At 38.3% G+C, this 15,986-nt stretch overlaps 1 protein-coding gene and 1 long non-coding RNA gene across 2 annotated transcripts; both read left to right on the top strand.

The window, feature by feature from the left end:
* Positions 1-10,496: 10,496 nt before the first annotated feature.
* On the top strand, positions 10,497-11,070 carry LOC147498852 (uncharacterized). The gene is made up of 3 exons (XR_015194376.1): positions 10,497-10,535; positions 10,654-10,784; positions 10,874-11,070. It is a non-coding gene; the product is annotated as an uncharacterized LOC147498852 (long non-coding RNA).
* Positions 11,071-12,458: 1,388 nt separating this feature from the next.
* Positions 12,459-15,598, top strand: LOC147498851 (2-hydroxyacyl-CoA lyase-like). Its single transcript, XM_086563355.1, has 3 exons — positions 12,459-12,566; positions 14,429-14,536; positions 15,302-15,598. The coding sequence occupies exons 1-3, from the start codon at positions 12,459-12,461 to the stop codon at positions 15,596-15,598; spliced, it is 513 nt and encodes a 170-aa protein (XP_086419481.1).
* Positions 15,599-15,986: the final 388 nt, after the last annotated feature.

Genomic DNA, 15,986 nt, shown 5'->3' with positions numbered 1-15,986 from the left:
TTTTTGTTTTGTCTGGTTTTGATGGGCCATCAGAGTAGCCATACTTACAAACAAAGAAAGTTTGACTTTTGGGTTGCAAAAACAGGATAAACTCTGGGTCCGTAATTATTGACATGTGGAGGCTTTTTATTGGGCCAGAAGCAAACTAAGCATTAACAAAATTGCAACAAAAATGGATTACAGAAGGTCTAAATAATAAAGATCAACAAAATTATACATTTATTTCAATTCACAAAACTACTAATAATTTAATATGAACTGATGAAGTTTTTTTTTTTTTTTCACACAAATAAGGAATTTTATTAGAAAGAAAAGAGAATGAGGTACATCGCTTTACAATCGAAATTACTTAAACCTATAGTAAGTCCTAAAAGGACTTTCTATGCAAGTTACAAAATCAGGTCTACTCAAACTCCATGAAATGGATTCTAAAGACATTGAAGAACCCTTCTTGGCTGCCGAGTCAGCTCCAAATTGCCCTCCCTCCAGATGTGTGATACTTTTAGTTCTTGTAAGTTCTTGGTTGCATGCTTCCAACGAGCTCTAAGTAACCATGGTATGTCATTCCCTGAGAATGCCGTGACTGCAGCCTGTGAGTCCACCTCTATCCATATTATATTCCAATTCATGTCTTTAGCTTTCTCTGCTGCATAGACAATAACTGTGCACTCAGCCTAAAATGAGGTCACTTCACTGAGCCCAACTACAAGAACCCCCATGATTGCTAGGTATTTATTTCTGAAAACTACACTAGCACCCCCTCTAGTTGGGATGCCAAGAACTAACCCATCAGTGTTGCATTTGATGACCGAGCCCAAAGGTGGATACCAGTGTACTTCTTTGATAACTTGTAGTGGGTACCTTTGCTCTTCACTTGAAGTCTATTAAGAATTCTGAGGTCCAGGACACCATTGTACATTCTGCCCTTAGAAAGCAAGCTTGACACTCTAATTCCCTGCACTATAGACTTCTTTATATGGCAAAAGTTGATTGGAAGATCTTCGAAGTGAATTTTGTTGCAAGTTTTCTAGATTTGCACCATAAGATGAATTACAGCAGCATTCTAGAGGTCTTGTATAATGGAGCTTCGACCTTCGGAGAGTCCTATGAGAGTCATGAAGTTGAGTTCGGTGGGTTGAAGTTCAAACAGGCTAGCGACCAAAGCCCATAGCTCTTTAGTTTTCGTGCAGTCCCATAGAATATGTTGGGCCGACTCTTCTTCTTGCTGGCAAAAATGGCACCGAGAAACCAATTTGATACCAGTTTTCCTGATGCGATCATCTGTTGGGACAGACTTTCTAATGAGCTTCCAAGCTAGACTAGCAGCACGCGGATGAATTTGTGTGACCCAGACTTTCCTGTGCCATGTGTTTTTATTTTTCTTCTTTCTAACAGTTTCGAAAGTCGATCAAACAGTGAAATTCCACCTGTTTCAGGTTTCCATATTCTTAAGTCATCTTCCCCACTTGGAGGTAGTCTTGAGAGATCAATCCCAAGCCTATTGAACACATTAATTACTATGCTTGGTAGGCCAAGAATTGTCTTCAATGACATCAGCTACAGTAGCTTTGAATCCCGACCAGTTTACATGTGGCATTAACTCCATGATGGATTGTCCAACCCAATTATCTCTCCACAAATCCACACTTTGTCCATTGCCGATGACCCAGCCAGTGAAAGGTTTGATTTCTTGAAGTGCATCCCTTAGCCTCGGCCAAACTGAAGAGGGCTTATGATAAGTGAGTATACTTCTGTTTTTCTTCATGAACTTCTTGGTCATGAACTTGCTCCAGTCATCTTGCTTACACAGAAAACTCCAAGCCAGTTTGAAGAGCAGTGCTTTATTAAGTTCTTCGAGCCTTTTGATGCCTGGCCCTCCCTCGTCTTTGGGTTTGCAAACATCCTCCCACTTTAAGGTGACTGCCTTCTTTTTTGTGGGATCTCCTGACCATATAAAGTTCCAAATGGCCTCATTTCCTTCTTTAGTGCTCTTTGCCGGCCATTTATACACTGCCATATTGTGTATTGGCATCACTAGAATAAGGAATTCCCAACTCAGAGTGTCAAAGGCTTGTGCGATATCGAGCTTTAGACTAATGTTGCCACCTCTCCTTTTGTGGTCCAATTCATTAATCATTTCTAAGGCGAGACAGATGCCTGTAGTACTATTCCTGCCTTTTATGAAGCCAAGCTGCTCACAACTAATCAACTTGTTTGCCATGAGGTTAGTTCTTAAGGACAAAATCTTAGTGATAATTTTAAATAAAAAATTGCTAAGACATATTGGGCGGTAGTGATTAACAACTTGAGCATGCTTGATCTTAGGGAGAAGAACTAGAATGTTGGAATTCATACCCATAGGAAGCTTGGTATCCCTGAAGAAGGAAATAATTGCCTTTGAAACATCTAGGGCCCATAATATTCCAAAAAGTTTGAAAAAATATTCCTTGAAACCCATCTGGCCCAAGTGAGCTATTAGAATCCATGCTAAACATAGCATCTTTAACTTCTGCATCTATAGGGAGATTAGTGAGCTTGGCATTCTCGTCTTCCGATATGAGCTTGGGTATTAGTTCCAGAAGTTGTTCATTGTGTTGAACATATTGTGCCTGGTACTTGTTTTGGAAGGTTGAGACCACATGTTGCTTAATCTCATGTTGTTGTTTCAGAATGGTACCATCACTTTTCTTTATTTCCATAATCAAATAATTGTTTAACCTTAGCTTGTGTATTGCATGAAAGTAAGAAGTGTTTCTGTCCCCTTCAAAAGTTTCCTCAATTCTTGCTTTATGTCTCCATTGCTCTGATTCCGAGTCTATCAGCTTGTTGAGTTCCTGTTCCTTTTCTATTTCACTGTGTTGTAGTACAACATTAAAGGGGTGCTCTTCTTGTTCACGCAAGACCTGCTCCAGTTCTGCCTCTACTTGTTCTCTCCTTAGTTTCAGGTTCCCAAATATTTCCCAGCTCCACTATTTGAGTGTCCACTTGAGGCGTTTCAGTTTTTTCATAACTTTTCTTATTGGTACATCCTCTAAAGGCTCTTCCCAACTCTACTTGACAACGTCTTTCAACCCTTCATGTTTGATCCAAATCCTCTTGAACCTGAAAGGAATGTTTGTGGGTTTAGGGATGGAGGTGAGCTAGCCGACCACCGGCGAGTGGTATGAGAATTTTCTTTTCAAAATTTTGCTCTTCCACCCCGCTGCTGTATCGATCCACTGTTCATTCACTAGGATTCTATCAATCTTTTGGAGCATTCTTCTATCCCATAATCTTTTGTTGCACCAAGAAAACTTGTAACCAGGATTAGTGGGATCAAGAAGAGCATATGGTATGAATTCAACAAATTCATTAACCGCTAGTTGTCATGGTGAGCGTCCTCCGATCCTTTTCTTTCATGTTGCCATGGTAACAACATTGAAATTGTCAGCCACTACCCAGGCACCTACATTTATTCCCAAAGTAGTTAGTTCATCCCAGAGGGCTCTTCGTTGTACATATGTAGACCGCGCATGAACCAGTGAAACAGTGGCCTCCCCGACCTTGATCGTAATCTGTTGATGCGACAAACCCAAAAGACTAACAGTTAGTTAAACCTTTCCTCCAAAAGACCCAAATATTTCCGGTTCTATTAGGAATGTTATTATGAAGAAAGTGCTCATTAAACCCAGCCTACACAAAAACTCCGGAGTCGTGGAGGGTGGTGCGATAAGTGGTTCTGCTAGACATAGGATGTCTAGCTTATGCGAAGCTATAATGTCTTTAAGGTAAGTGATAGATTTCTCCTTTTTCACTCCCCTTATATTCCAGAAGCTTATATTCATTGAGAAAATTTTGAGGCCACTCTTGCCCTGGTGGATGGAGGCGAAAGCCGCTGCTCCATCCATTTGAACTTGTTATACTTCTTCTTATGAGTTTTCCATTCTCCTTCCTTTTTGTGCTCTCCTCATCAATCTCCTCTTCCATCTCCGCCCAGCTAGGTAGCATTCACAAGGATTCAGCTTCAACAAGGACTTGAAACATGTTCTTAGATGATTGGAGGTCATCTTGCTGCTCTCGAGAATTAACCAAGTGCCTCTGTATCGGATTTACAATCTTGGGGGAGTTGTAAAGTGCAAGTGTTGTAATCCCTCCTTCCTGAATTGAGTTAGTTGAGCAGTGCCCCTCACTCAGTGAATCAGGCACTTTGCCCATCTCTGCATTTTCCTGAACCACCAGATTTACCGCATTGGTGGTAGTGGCTGCCGTCAATGAAAGAGCATCATTATGGACCCTGTCATTAGTTTCCACTAACTCAGAGCTTGTGTCATGGAAGACCTCACTGGTTTCAGAGTTATTATTGTGCATGCCTTGAGAATCCTTTGTGCTACTCTGGGACCGCCGACTAGTGTATCATTATTCCTGTTTCTCCTTTTATTTATGTTTTTTCCTTTCCTCTGTGGTTCTTCTCGTTGTTTAGTGGTTGCAATTTCCTTGCCTGTGTTTCTTGTGGGGTTGTTGTTATGTTCTCCTTCTTTCTCCCTGTTTCGTCTCATGACTGAGCATTCAGCCATGATATGCCCAACCACTTTGCAATTGGGGCAAAATTTGGGCAGTTTACCTACATCCACTTCTTGCAGAAAGGATTTTCCTTCCTCCTCTTCTACTTCAAATTGCTGTGGGATCAGTTTGGCGAGATCGATCTCAATCAGAACCAACGCATAGAAGCCGAAGTCCCTGTTCAGTGTATGTTTGTCCACCCCCACTGGAGACCCCAAGGCTCTGCCCATGGACATTAGGATCTCATAGTCCCAATATTGTTGGCCTAGCTTTGGGAACTTTATCCAAACAAATGCCGTGGAGGAGTGTTGGATAGCTGGGTCAAAGTCAGGTGTCCATTTAGAGAGACGAAGGATTTGATCTCCAAACCTCCATGGTCCTCCTCCCAGAATGTTCCTTAAATCTTCTTCACATACCAACCGTATCATGAAGAATCCTTTCCCAAGTGGTACTAGTTTCCAATCCCCTTTTGGCTTCCACAAGTTGAGAGCTATTTTTTTAATTTCTTCGAGCTTGATTTTGTTAAAATCCAGTCTGCCAATGAGGTTGAATTGGCAATACCGTCTCCCTCTTTCAACTGCTTGCTTAGTTAAGCGAATTGAAGGCATGCTGCCTTTCATTTCTGGAATTGGGAGGTCAAAAATATTGATTTGGTGTGGCTAGTCACCTCGTACCTTGTCCGCGAAAGAGACTAAGTTAGCAGTACGTGGTTCATTCCGGTTCGGATGAGCTGCTATGGTGGTGATATTCGTTGGTGTTGCTATGCTTTTTTCCGTGTTCACTGCTTGCTTGAATAGTATCTTGTGTAGCTGTGTTACCCTTGCTAGGATTTTCCAGGTCATAAAGATCCATGTATTAGTGTTTTTTTTCTTAACACTGTAAGAATAGGAGGATCTACTAACCTAACCTTTCAAAACTCACACTGTTAATCAATGGAGGATTTTACCTGAAAGGGAAGAACGTATAAGGATTGAGAAGATAAGAATAGCTCACCAAACTTTTTTAACTAAAAGCGGCAAAATAATAGAGTACTCGATCATAATATTAGCAGAGTTAGAGTAATCTTAAGTTACTCTTTTTCTCCAACTCAAGGTCTCCATTTTCTTTTTCGATGAAATTAACTACTTAAGCACTTAAGCCATTAATTGATACTACTATATCTATATATATCTACATAATCTAGTCCATAAGTCTACAACCACTACAAGAAAAAGGGGCTTTAGCAACGGATGACCCGGAGCATTAGCCACGGACCAAAGCTGTAGAATTATTAGCCATGGTCACCAAATTTTGTTGACATAGTTATAGTTGTCGTAGCAAAGGACGTGACACTATTTTGCAACCTTTCGCGATGGTAACAGTAGCGTGGGTGTTCCTACCGACCGTTGGATCAGATCTTGGCACGCGATATGTTTTTTCACCCACGGTTATCTTTCCTCGGTATAGAACCAACATTGCTCCAAAGTTTTGGGCGCGGAACACCAAAATTTCTCTCCCACAAAAATTAGATACCCACAGAGAAGTTGGAACTAATCTCTACCACCTCTAGCTTCCACCGCCTTTGTAGAAAAAAAAAAAAAAAAACTTCCACGGCCTCTCTCACCATCTCTCTCATCTTCTTCCCTTACAGTTCGTCACTATTATCGGTTCTCTCGCCATCTCTCTCATCAAACAAAGCTTAAAGGTATCTTTTTGAAGTTTTTAGTTTATTAAAATTTGCGTTTTTTTTTATAAAGACGTCTGACTATACACAAAATCAAACTCTTGGGCTGGTGATATTGTAGGTAGATGGTACATGTTACTATTATCCTTCTAACTAGTGGGTAGCGATGCGTTATGGCATGTATTTTTCTGTTGGATTTTATTAACTGAACTTTGTTAGTCATTTCTACAGTTCAAGAAAATTAACTAGTGAATTCGTAAAGCGCATTTTTGTTCCCGAATTGATTTATATGGGAGCTTCATTCCTCTTACACACTGTGTCAACAAACATAATTATCTTTTCAAATAACATATAATGAAAACTTTTTTAGATTAAGAAAATGGGGATAAAGATAAAGAAAGGGAGAATGTGGACGTGAGTTTCGCCATTTTGTTAAGTTGTATATCTAAGAAAAACTTATATGACTCTGTGACTTCCTTTTTGAAGCTATCCACCAGTCCCAGTATATATAGAGACGAACGAGGGTGGGTGTTCTTCAGCTCGCCACTTGTCCGGGGGCTAATGGTTTGCTTTGAGACTTCTATAAGCGATAAAGTGGGTTGGCTTACTGCAAAAGACAAATAAAATTGCTGTCCAATGCTATTATGTAGGATGGAAAACATTAACCGATGGCGTGATGTCTGGTATAATATTACAGAAAACAAGAGCGGCAAAGAGCTCTTATATGCTAATAACTCTAAGTGTAGATCTCATAATAATGTTGGGGAAAAAGCGACTTATTATTATAGATTCTATATGTCAAATGTAATTGTGGAAATAGCATAACAGAATACTTCCAACAACAAATCACAAAATATATTCTTAAGTCTTTGCTGATTTAGCGTTGAATATCTCATAATTATGAAGTTCATTATAACAACACCTTGAAGTATTGTATCCTGTTGAGTATTTCTACATACTGTGATAAGCGTTGTAATTTTTATTGGTGTATTCACTCTGATATGTCTGATTTCTAAGTGGCATATGTTTGTGCGCGTAAAGCAATTTGCCCCCTAAACCCAACTACTTTATATTCTTTTGCAGGTCATGAGCATAAAAGCCATATGGATTGCAATAAAACTGACATTGGAGGGTGTGAACCAAGTCTCATATTTCCGGACACGGATATTTGCAATGATTTCACTCGGTTGTATCATCACTTTCGGTTGAACTATTTAAACAAGGTTGGCACCTTTTCTTCAAATTTTGGACCCATTTCTGTCATTGAAAAAAAATGCAATACCATAACTTTCATGCATCTGTTCTATATCCATTTTTTGCTTTGTTTAGTTGTTACTGTACCTAAAGATGTGAAGTGAGGTATGAAGCCATGTAAAAGTTGTTTCAATGTACCTAGTTTGAGAATGGTTAGACTATATGTCCAAACCACACAATTTTGTAATGTTTTCTTTTTTATATAATTTCTACTTAACAAGCAAAAAAAAAAAGTTGTTACTGTACTATTTTCAAATATTAATTGGTAACAGTAAACCTGTACATGCAGTAAGTTAGCATATGAAGAAACATGAAAAAGATACTTGTCATATTTACCTTTGCCCATTTGAAGTTGCTATCGTTGGACAAAATATAAAATTGATATTTTATTATTACAAAATATAAAATTGATATTTTATTATTTACTTTGATGATCTTGGACCCTTTGGATACTTTCAACACTCATGAGTTGTTTCTCATATCTATTATGCCATGTTCAACATCTTTTACGATACTTGTGAATGCCATAATGTTTAAGGTACATATAGATGAGTTTATGTACTTCAATTTCAGTTATATTGATAGCCTACAAAAATTGGTTTAGAGGTGAAAATAGTTGTGACCGTCCATTCTCACAATTGGCTTAGAGATCTCAATACTTGGTTGTTCTTGAGGGTGATCTCTATGTTTTGGACATCATCGTTAGCAAAAGTCCACCACTAATTATTCTTTAGATTGTTGTAATTGTCATTAGTTTTCCACTCGGGCCCATTGCATCTATTCTCACTTATGTGCAATTTTCTTATAGGATTATTCCGGTCGAGGCGTGAGCGATATAGCATCAACAATTTGTGGATTCATCATCGAGCTTTCTGTGCTACGCGGAGTTGTTGCATAGTACTAGAGATCCAGATCCAACTCGAAAAGTGGTATGTGCATCCATTTAGTTCTACATTGATAGTCGATATTATGATCGAGACCACCTTGTAAATAGCATGGCGTGAGTTACCTGTTTTATCTTTTTTGGTGGGAATAAAGTTCTTGTCATTTTCAGATTTTAGAGTAGACTTTCAAAGTAAAGCGCCTTAATAAATCTTAGCAAAGAGGCGTGTAGTAATTAGTGGCTCAAGATTATTTAGGCAAACGAGTAGTGAGTTGTTTCCTTTATCGCAAAGGTCCATTTCAGTTTATGAATATCTCATTTTCAGAATCTGTTTAAGTGGGATATTGTGTATAAGCATTGTTGTGATGCTCTTGGTCTCTCTATTTTTTTTAATAGATGATATATAGTGAATATTCTCGAATCTGCTGTTACTTACAAAGCTAATTTTTAATTAACTTATTTTGGGCATATGCAGCTCGCTTTGAAAAGCTTAATGGGATTAAAAACCTTCTATTAAAGAGTTCAATTTGTTTCAGGTCTAGTGTATATGGTGTATCCAGGGGTTGTTCATTCTCGGTTCGAACATTCACTAGGGGTGTATTTTCTTCTTTGGTGAAGCCGTTGAGAAACTTCAAAAGTACCATGTATGGAGCTATTTGGAAAATGTTATGCTAATATTTATCATGGGATCGGACCTGGTATATTTTACTCAAATTGTTGTTTTTGCTATGTGTGTAGGGCTTAGAGTTTGGCGTTGAACCTATAGATTCTGAGGCACGGTGAAGCTTGCGGTTAGCTCTACCGTTTTAATGATTCGTTTTACCTTTTGGTGATTGGTAATCCTGATTTTTGTGGGTTATTCAATTTATAGGACTATTGCACGATATTGGTCATGGCCCTTTCAAACACACGAAGCACAAGAATACGCAGATTTAGTTCGAGTTGAATAATATAGTGTCCGCAATTCAAGTGTTATTGGTAAGTTATTGTGTATAGCCATGTTACTTTGATACTTGTCCATTTTTTTCTTCCAACTTAACATTGAATCTCTTGATAATTTCTTGAAGGTGAGAATTGTTAAGTAGCTTTGAGAGGTTTGAGTTTTTCGGAGGTTCTTCTTGGAATAACAAGCATTAGGAAGGTAAAGCCTTACATGCATTCCCTACTTTATGACATTTTAAGGTAAACCCTTATATTTTTTGGTATGTAGGCTCAACAAAGTTACAACCGCCGACCCTCCAGTGATGAAATGGGTATTCGAGTCAAAATCCAAAAGCAAGCTTCATAGTGGTTCAACCGAAGTTGTACCAAGGTATCTATACTAGTTTCAGAATTTTAAGGACTTAATAGAAATGTCCATCAAGTTGATGCTAGTTTCTACATTTATGCCTCGAATACTAATTTTATCTTGCTACATTTAAAAACATAAAAACTAATTTTATGCCATGCTACATATATCTTGCTCTTCGGATCTACTAGTTTTGAACGAAGAGTCCATACCGATTGTTCCCCGCTTTTAATACAGAAAACCTTAGACTTCTGTTGCTTGACGAAGCGGACTAACAATCATGGTAGCTCACATGATGGAAATCGTGAGTTGGTCAGATATTTTTTTATAGCTACATTTTTAATTATCATACTTCTTTTTTATTTTTCTTTTTTGCTTCAAGGTCTTGAATACTAAACCTAGAATAATGTGTTTGCTATTTTTGAATAAATGCAGAATCTCTTAGTGGATTGAATCATTTCGAGGAAAATCCGAGCATAAGCCCATTTCTATCGAGGCGCATGAGGTAGACAAGAGGGTAAGCATATCTTTGTAGAAGAAGAAGCATGTCTACCAAAGGTTCTAAATCCTTTAGTTTTTGCAAATCGTCTAACGCCTTTCCTGCCCAACTTAGAGGAAAATGCTCAACCCGAGAGGCAAGTCTCCCCGTAAAAGCTTTATCGAAAGCTTTGTTGAGAGACCGGTTTGTCGATACTATCCTCAAAGCTCGGCGACGAAGACTCTCGATCGGGTTGGTTACAAATTTGGGCTAGTTATTGAAATATACCATGTTTGTACCTGTCCATTTTCTTAGTGTTTTTGCTCGGATGTGATCGGGTACAATTTGATCTCTTTGAGGTTAGGGTGAAAAGGAGATCCCGAAACCGTGGGGCGTGAGTGAGAGGAGCTTGAAAGGAAACAAAGGGAAGGTTTGGACTTCTAACCTGTTGCATGGAAACTTTGATTTCTTAAAGGTTGTTTGCTTAGTTACTGACATCTTGGGGCTAATGGTGATTAATTATAAGTCATGTGTTTTTATGAGATCAGAAAAAGCTCGGTTGCAGGCAGAGGCCAAAGCTGCAGAAAATGCTCGGAGGCAGGCTGATGCAGAGGCTGCAGTTGAAGCCAAAAGAAAGAGGGAGCTTGAGAGAGAAACTGCACGCCAGGCTTTACAAAATGTAAATAACAAGAATTCTTACTTCAGTTTCCGTTTAGTAGATCTGTACTGAAAGCGTTCGTTGAAATCTCTCCCATTATTTGTCTACAGGGAATTCTGTAGCATGGTTCGCAAGATCTTCACCTACACAAGGGAAGAACAGAAAATGAACCCAGGGACTTTGAACTCAAGGGTTGACGAAAATCATGTGATTGCAGAGGAAAGAACAGGTGCTAAGGAAACTATTTCATTGCAGGTGCCCTCTGCAACTAGTCCTGAGAACTACTAAGCTTCTCTCACATGGCTAGCTTGGTTAGTAAGTTGTTGGGATCCTTTCACATGACAATGTCGATGATTTAACTGTCTATGGAAGGGATAATTAGTGGTTGTGTGGTTTGAACTCCTGCTTCAGGTGATGAACTTAAGGAGTCAGATTGCAAAGGTCAAGTGGATTATGTGCTTCCATCGTCAGAGGAAGAAGTTGAACCCTCGAAGTTGAGTGAGTCATTGTCCGTAACAGAAGAAGAGGATTTCCCCATCTGTCTTGAAGGTACCATTCTTATTTCTAGATTAAGTAGATTTCCCCATCTGTCTTGAAGGAGTCATTCTTATTTTAGTATCACAAATGTTTTAGTTTAGGTCACTGACTGATTACTTTGGTGCTTGATCGAGCTCTTTACTTAGTTAAGTTTTATTAGTTTCTGAAGAAGCGAAGCCGAGTGACCTTTATAACTCAATTGTCAATTGTGTAAGCTATTATTGTGTCATGCTGTGGTTGTTTCCATGGCTGTACACTGGCTGTTATGTTAATGAGCTGTGACAATAATGATGCCACTCGTGGTTTTGGCCCTTTGTTGGTCATCTTAAAGTTGATTTTTGTGTGGACTTGAAAAGATCTTAATGAGTATGTAAGTTGTACCATGCATCCTTAATCCTGGCAGTTATTTTTGTTATTGATTACTAATTAAGAATCTAGTGGTCCTTTTGGCGAATGGCGCTTCTTGCCTATGATTGTAGTCACACTTGACCACCACATGCATGGGATCCTAGTTGGGTGTCTTTTCCATTTTGTTGTAGTATTAATTTGTTAACATCATGTAGGGAAGTTTGATTAGCAAGATTAAATTAATGCAAAGTTGGCGACTTATCGTGGTCCCCGCTTTTAGTGATCTCACACCTATCATTTTCGACTTAATCGAACACCTACATAGTGTTATGATTAATTGTTGTGTTGGTTAAGCTCATATAAAAATTCTCTCAACCTTGGCGACGGTTGTGGGAGAAGGTAGGACTTCCTGGTCTGAGCCTCTTAGGACACAGTTCTGTGAAACCATTCCACATCTTCCTCGAAACTTAAGGATCGGTAGCTGTTTATTATTATTATTATTATTATTAAAGCCCAAGAATGTATTTTCTCATTACTATTGCCTAACGAAATGCCCTTTGGGTTTTATGAAATTGACAATCCAAACATCAAGTTTGTCTAAATTCTACAAGCAGCATCTCGAACGCTTTTTGTTTCTTTGATTATCAATAGAACTTGTTTTTGTTACAAGTGAAATTTATTGATTAATAGAACTGAGTTTGCATCCAGCAGCAGGTCATGCAGTAGCTGCTTCAGAGACAAGACCCCATCCAATTACAAGGACACAATCCCCAAATTCAAGCCTTAATTCAGCAGCAGAGACTTTTCACGATGGCATCAACAAAGCGGCGCAGGCAGATTTTGCAATCTATATATGCAAATGAGTGCAATTGCAACAAAGAAGAACAACAAACCGAGGCAAAGAAATGCAACAACAAGGTCTGCAATCTGTATCTGAAGTTAAGCGCCTCTATGAGAGGTGTATGTGCTCGCCGATTAATGCAGTACATTTATCATCAACTCCATCGCCCTCCTGTAAGTTACCTGTACATTGATCTTAAGCATACCGTTTCTCTGCTCCTTTACCAACTTTTCAATCTTTGCCAAGTCAACTTTTTATATGTTGTTTTTTTATATATGTTGCTTGGTGAATTCACGTAAAAAATTCTTCATTCAGTTACACAAGTAATCTCTAATTGTGTGCTCTTTCCTTTTTTAGGAGAATACAATTGTTTAAGGCTAAGGTTTATTAAAGTTTATTAAAGTTTCGGTGGATGCTCATGAAAAGGTTAAGGCTAGAGTTCTAAAAAGCTAGGACTTCAAATCATTTCCGAAAGTATTCGAGTGCATGGCAATGATAAAACGTAACGGAGAAACATGCACGAGGTGAATTTTTATTGGGAAATATTTGGAAATTCATATTTATATTGAGCTTGGATAGTAAATGCTACAATTTTATTTTATTTTTTTACTTGTATGAATATTAATCTCTTTATCAAACTGTTTTTCGATAAAGGAATACTGATTGGGAATATGTGTCTTCCTTGTGGTATTATTATTAGGATGGATGAATTATTAGTTGGATTGAAAAACAAAAGTGGACATAGGATAAAACAATAATTATATATTTTTTATTTTTTTTAAATCTGAAATGTTTTAGCCACGGCCAATATCCGTAGCTATAGGACTAAAAAGGTGCGTAGCAAAGCAAAGTTTTGCTACGCCTATGCCACGGCTTTTATCCCTTGTAAAATTTGAACTAGCAACGACTTATGCCACGGTTGCCTGCTGTAGAAATTGCGACGACTGTTCCCACGGCCATTAGCACTAGCATCTGCTACGGCTATTCCCACGGACCTTATCAGTGGCAAGTTACAACGGCTTGAGCTGTCGGGTGGACCGTCGCATGTACCCACGGTCTTATGCTGTAGCTAAACCTTTAGCGACAGGTTGAAACCCCACGGTCTTGCGTCAGTCAATATCCGTAGCAAAAGAGCTTTACCCACGGACTTGGGCCGTGGTTAAAAGTATGCTTTCTTGTAGTGAACAATTCAACAAATTGTTAACTTCTTATAATGTTATAAGTCTATATAACTCTACTATCATGTTAGAGAAAATTATAAAAAATAAACATTGAAAAAAAAAATTGTAAGTGGAAATTTTATTGATAATGATAATGAGTTTTACAAATAATTAAGACAAGCATGCAACAAGCTACACCACAAGTCCCTTCTGAATTTGTTTTTTGTTTTTTGTGTTTTTGTTTTTGTTTTTTTTTTTTTTTTTTTGGGTTAATGTCTGACACTTTGTTTAAGAATTGAGAGTGAAAGAAAGGAGAGAGAGCTTACGGGTTTGTTATGGGTGATGATTAAAATTATACAAATTGACCGGTTAGGCTTTGGGCCTTTGGCTATTTGTTTTAGTTTCGTTATCCCATCAAACACACATTTGTCCCTTTTTAATGATTTTTTACTCAAAATAAATGATAAATTATAATTTTGTAATAGCAAAAAGATAAGTAAAAAATACATTAGTTTATTGGAATATTTTTTATTAGTCTTTTTTTCATACTATTTTTTTGTTAATTATATTCTCATTATAGTTGAAAATTTTGAGGGTGTGGTAGTGGAAGTTTGATAAAATAATTGGGGATGTGAGTCCTTATAGTTTGAAAAATTTTCTAGGAAATTAGTTATGTGATAGCGGAGCTTTTCTAATCCCAGGGGGTGCAACCGCCCCACTCACCCACCCTATATCCATCTATAGTTGCACCATTTATAAGGGATGCTATTCTTGCACAGGGAAAATTTTGGTTTACTAGATTTGATGCAGGGACTTGGTCTTGGTTATTGCATGTTGATGCAGTTGAAGGGGGTTCTGGATTTGGATTTAGTGCCATGGAAGTCAATGTGTGCTTCCATGATTAACTAATGTATCAAGCAAGTGTTCTTTCATTGTGTTAAGCCCTACGTTATATTATAGATAGATATCATGCCTGCATGCTGATACATAAGTATTTATGGTGTGATATTCTTCTTATAAGTTGTTTCTCTGCTAGGCTATTGCTTAATCCAGATTATAGAATCATAGGAACACATGTTTAGGTGAGGCCTACAACCAAGTTCCTTAAGTTATCGATCGTAGGCTGTTAGAGATGAGTGTACGTACTTGATCAACTCCATCTTTAGAGGATTGAATCTCATTTACTTGATAACATAAAAACCTGCTTCGGGGATTTGAGAAAAGCAAAAAAACATAAGAAACTAGTTCATAGCTACAGGTCAAGCTTGTGAAGTCTGGTCATTGTCATCCCTGAAAGGCTGAAACTAGTAAAGAGACCTACATTTCCAATTTCTACGGGTTAAAAATAGACTTCCCTCTCATTTATGCATCATATCACAACAGTAGTCAATTGACTTTTTTTCAAAATATGCAGTTTCTATCCAGCTTATCATATATGTTTTTCTTTTGGTGAGATGGATTTGAATTCTGTGATGTGAATATGTGATTCCATATATAGTGATGTTTATCAGTCTAGTGGAACTAGTTAGTGGTCACCAAGTTGAGTAGTCCGTGTTGTGTTGATTTCTTTGTTACAAACTCATATTTGGCAATTTAATCTTTGACGTAGAACTTTTCACATGCTGATAATTCCTTTTTTTTAATTCCTACAGACATTAGTACGATATCAGTTGTCAGTGGTTGTGATTGTTTTTAAATATGGTGGTGTATATGGAGGCGATTGGAGGAACCAGAAGAAATTACTGGACCGTATGAAGATGATCCAGCCCCTACATGGTTTGTTCCTGGCTCAGCATATCACGGCAAAGGTTATCTATCTGGTTGGAACTCCAGATGAGCTCAAGTCTGCCCTTACTGAATCATTTTCTGCACGGAAACCAGCAGTGATAAATATTAAGATTGATCTTTATGCTGGTGCAGAGAGTGGGAGGATGCAACACAAGAACTGAGGTAGAATTTCCCATCAAGGAAAGAATAAAATTCGAGTTCCAAAATTAGTAGGATTGTTGGCAGCAACATTGCAGGCCTTGGCCAAAAGGAGGATGCTGACCAAGAACATCTAAGGTTATGTCAGAGCCAATTTTTCACATCTGGTATCTTAATGATTTCGTACTTGAATCTCATTATAGGTGTTGGAGTTATCCCTCACATGAGGAGAGAAAACAGAGCTGGAGAGAAACGGGCGAATTCGGGCGTTGAAATGTCGAAAGCGCCAGATGGGCGACTTCGCTCAGTGGTTCCAAGAGACTAGGCTTACCCAAGCCATAGAGGGCGACCAGCTTCCAAGATATCGATTACATTGGCCTTTCGCTTTAAAGAGGGCCAGCCTTCGTCTCT

Source organism: Coptis chinensis, chromosome 5 (assembly GCF_015680905.1).
Source record: "Coptis chinensis isolate HL-2020 chromosome 5, ASM1568090v1, whole genome shotgun sequence".
Taxonomy (NCBI): domain Eukaryota; kingdom Viridiplantae; phylum Streptophyta; class Magnoliopsida; order Ranunculales; family Ranunculaceae; genus Coptis; species Coptis chinensis.
The sequence above is the reverse complement of the archived record's forward strand: the minus strand, read 5'-3'. Positions and strand labels throughout refer to the sequence as shown.

Coding starts and splice junctions, on each gene's coding strand:
- LOC147498851 (XM_086563355.1), top strand. CDS start 12,459: ATGGCATCAACAAAGCGGCGCAGGCAGATTTTGCAATCTATATATGCA. Junction 12,567..14,428: donor CAAAGAAATGCAACAACAAG/GTCTGCAATCTG, acceptor ATTCTTGCACAG/GGAAAATTTTGGTTTACTAG. Junction 14,537..15,301: donor TTAGTGCCATGGAAGTCAAT/GTGTGCTTCCAT, acceptor TAATTCCTACAG/ACATTAGTACGATATCAGTT.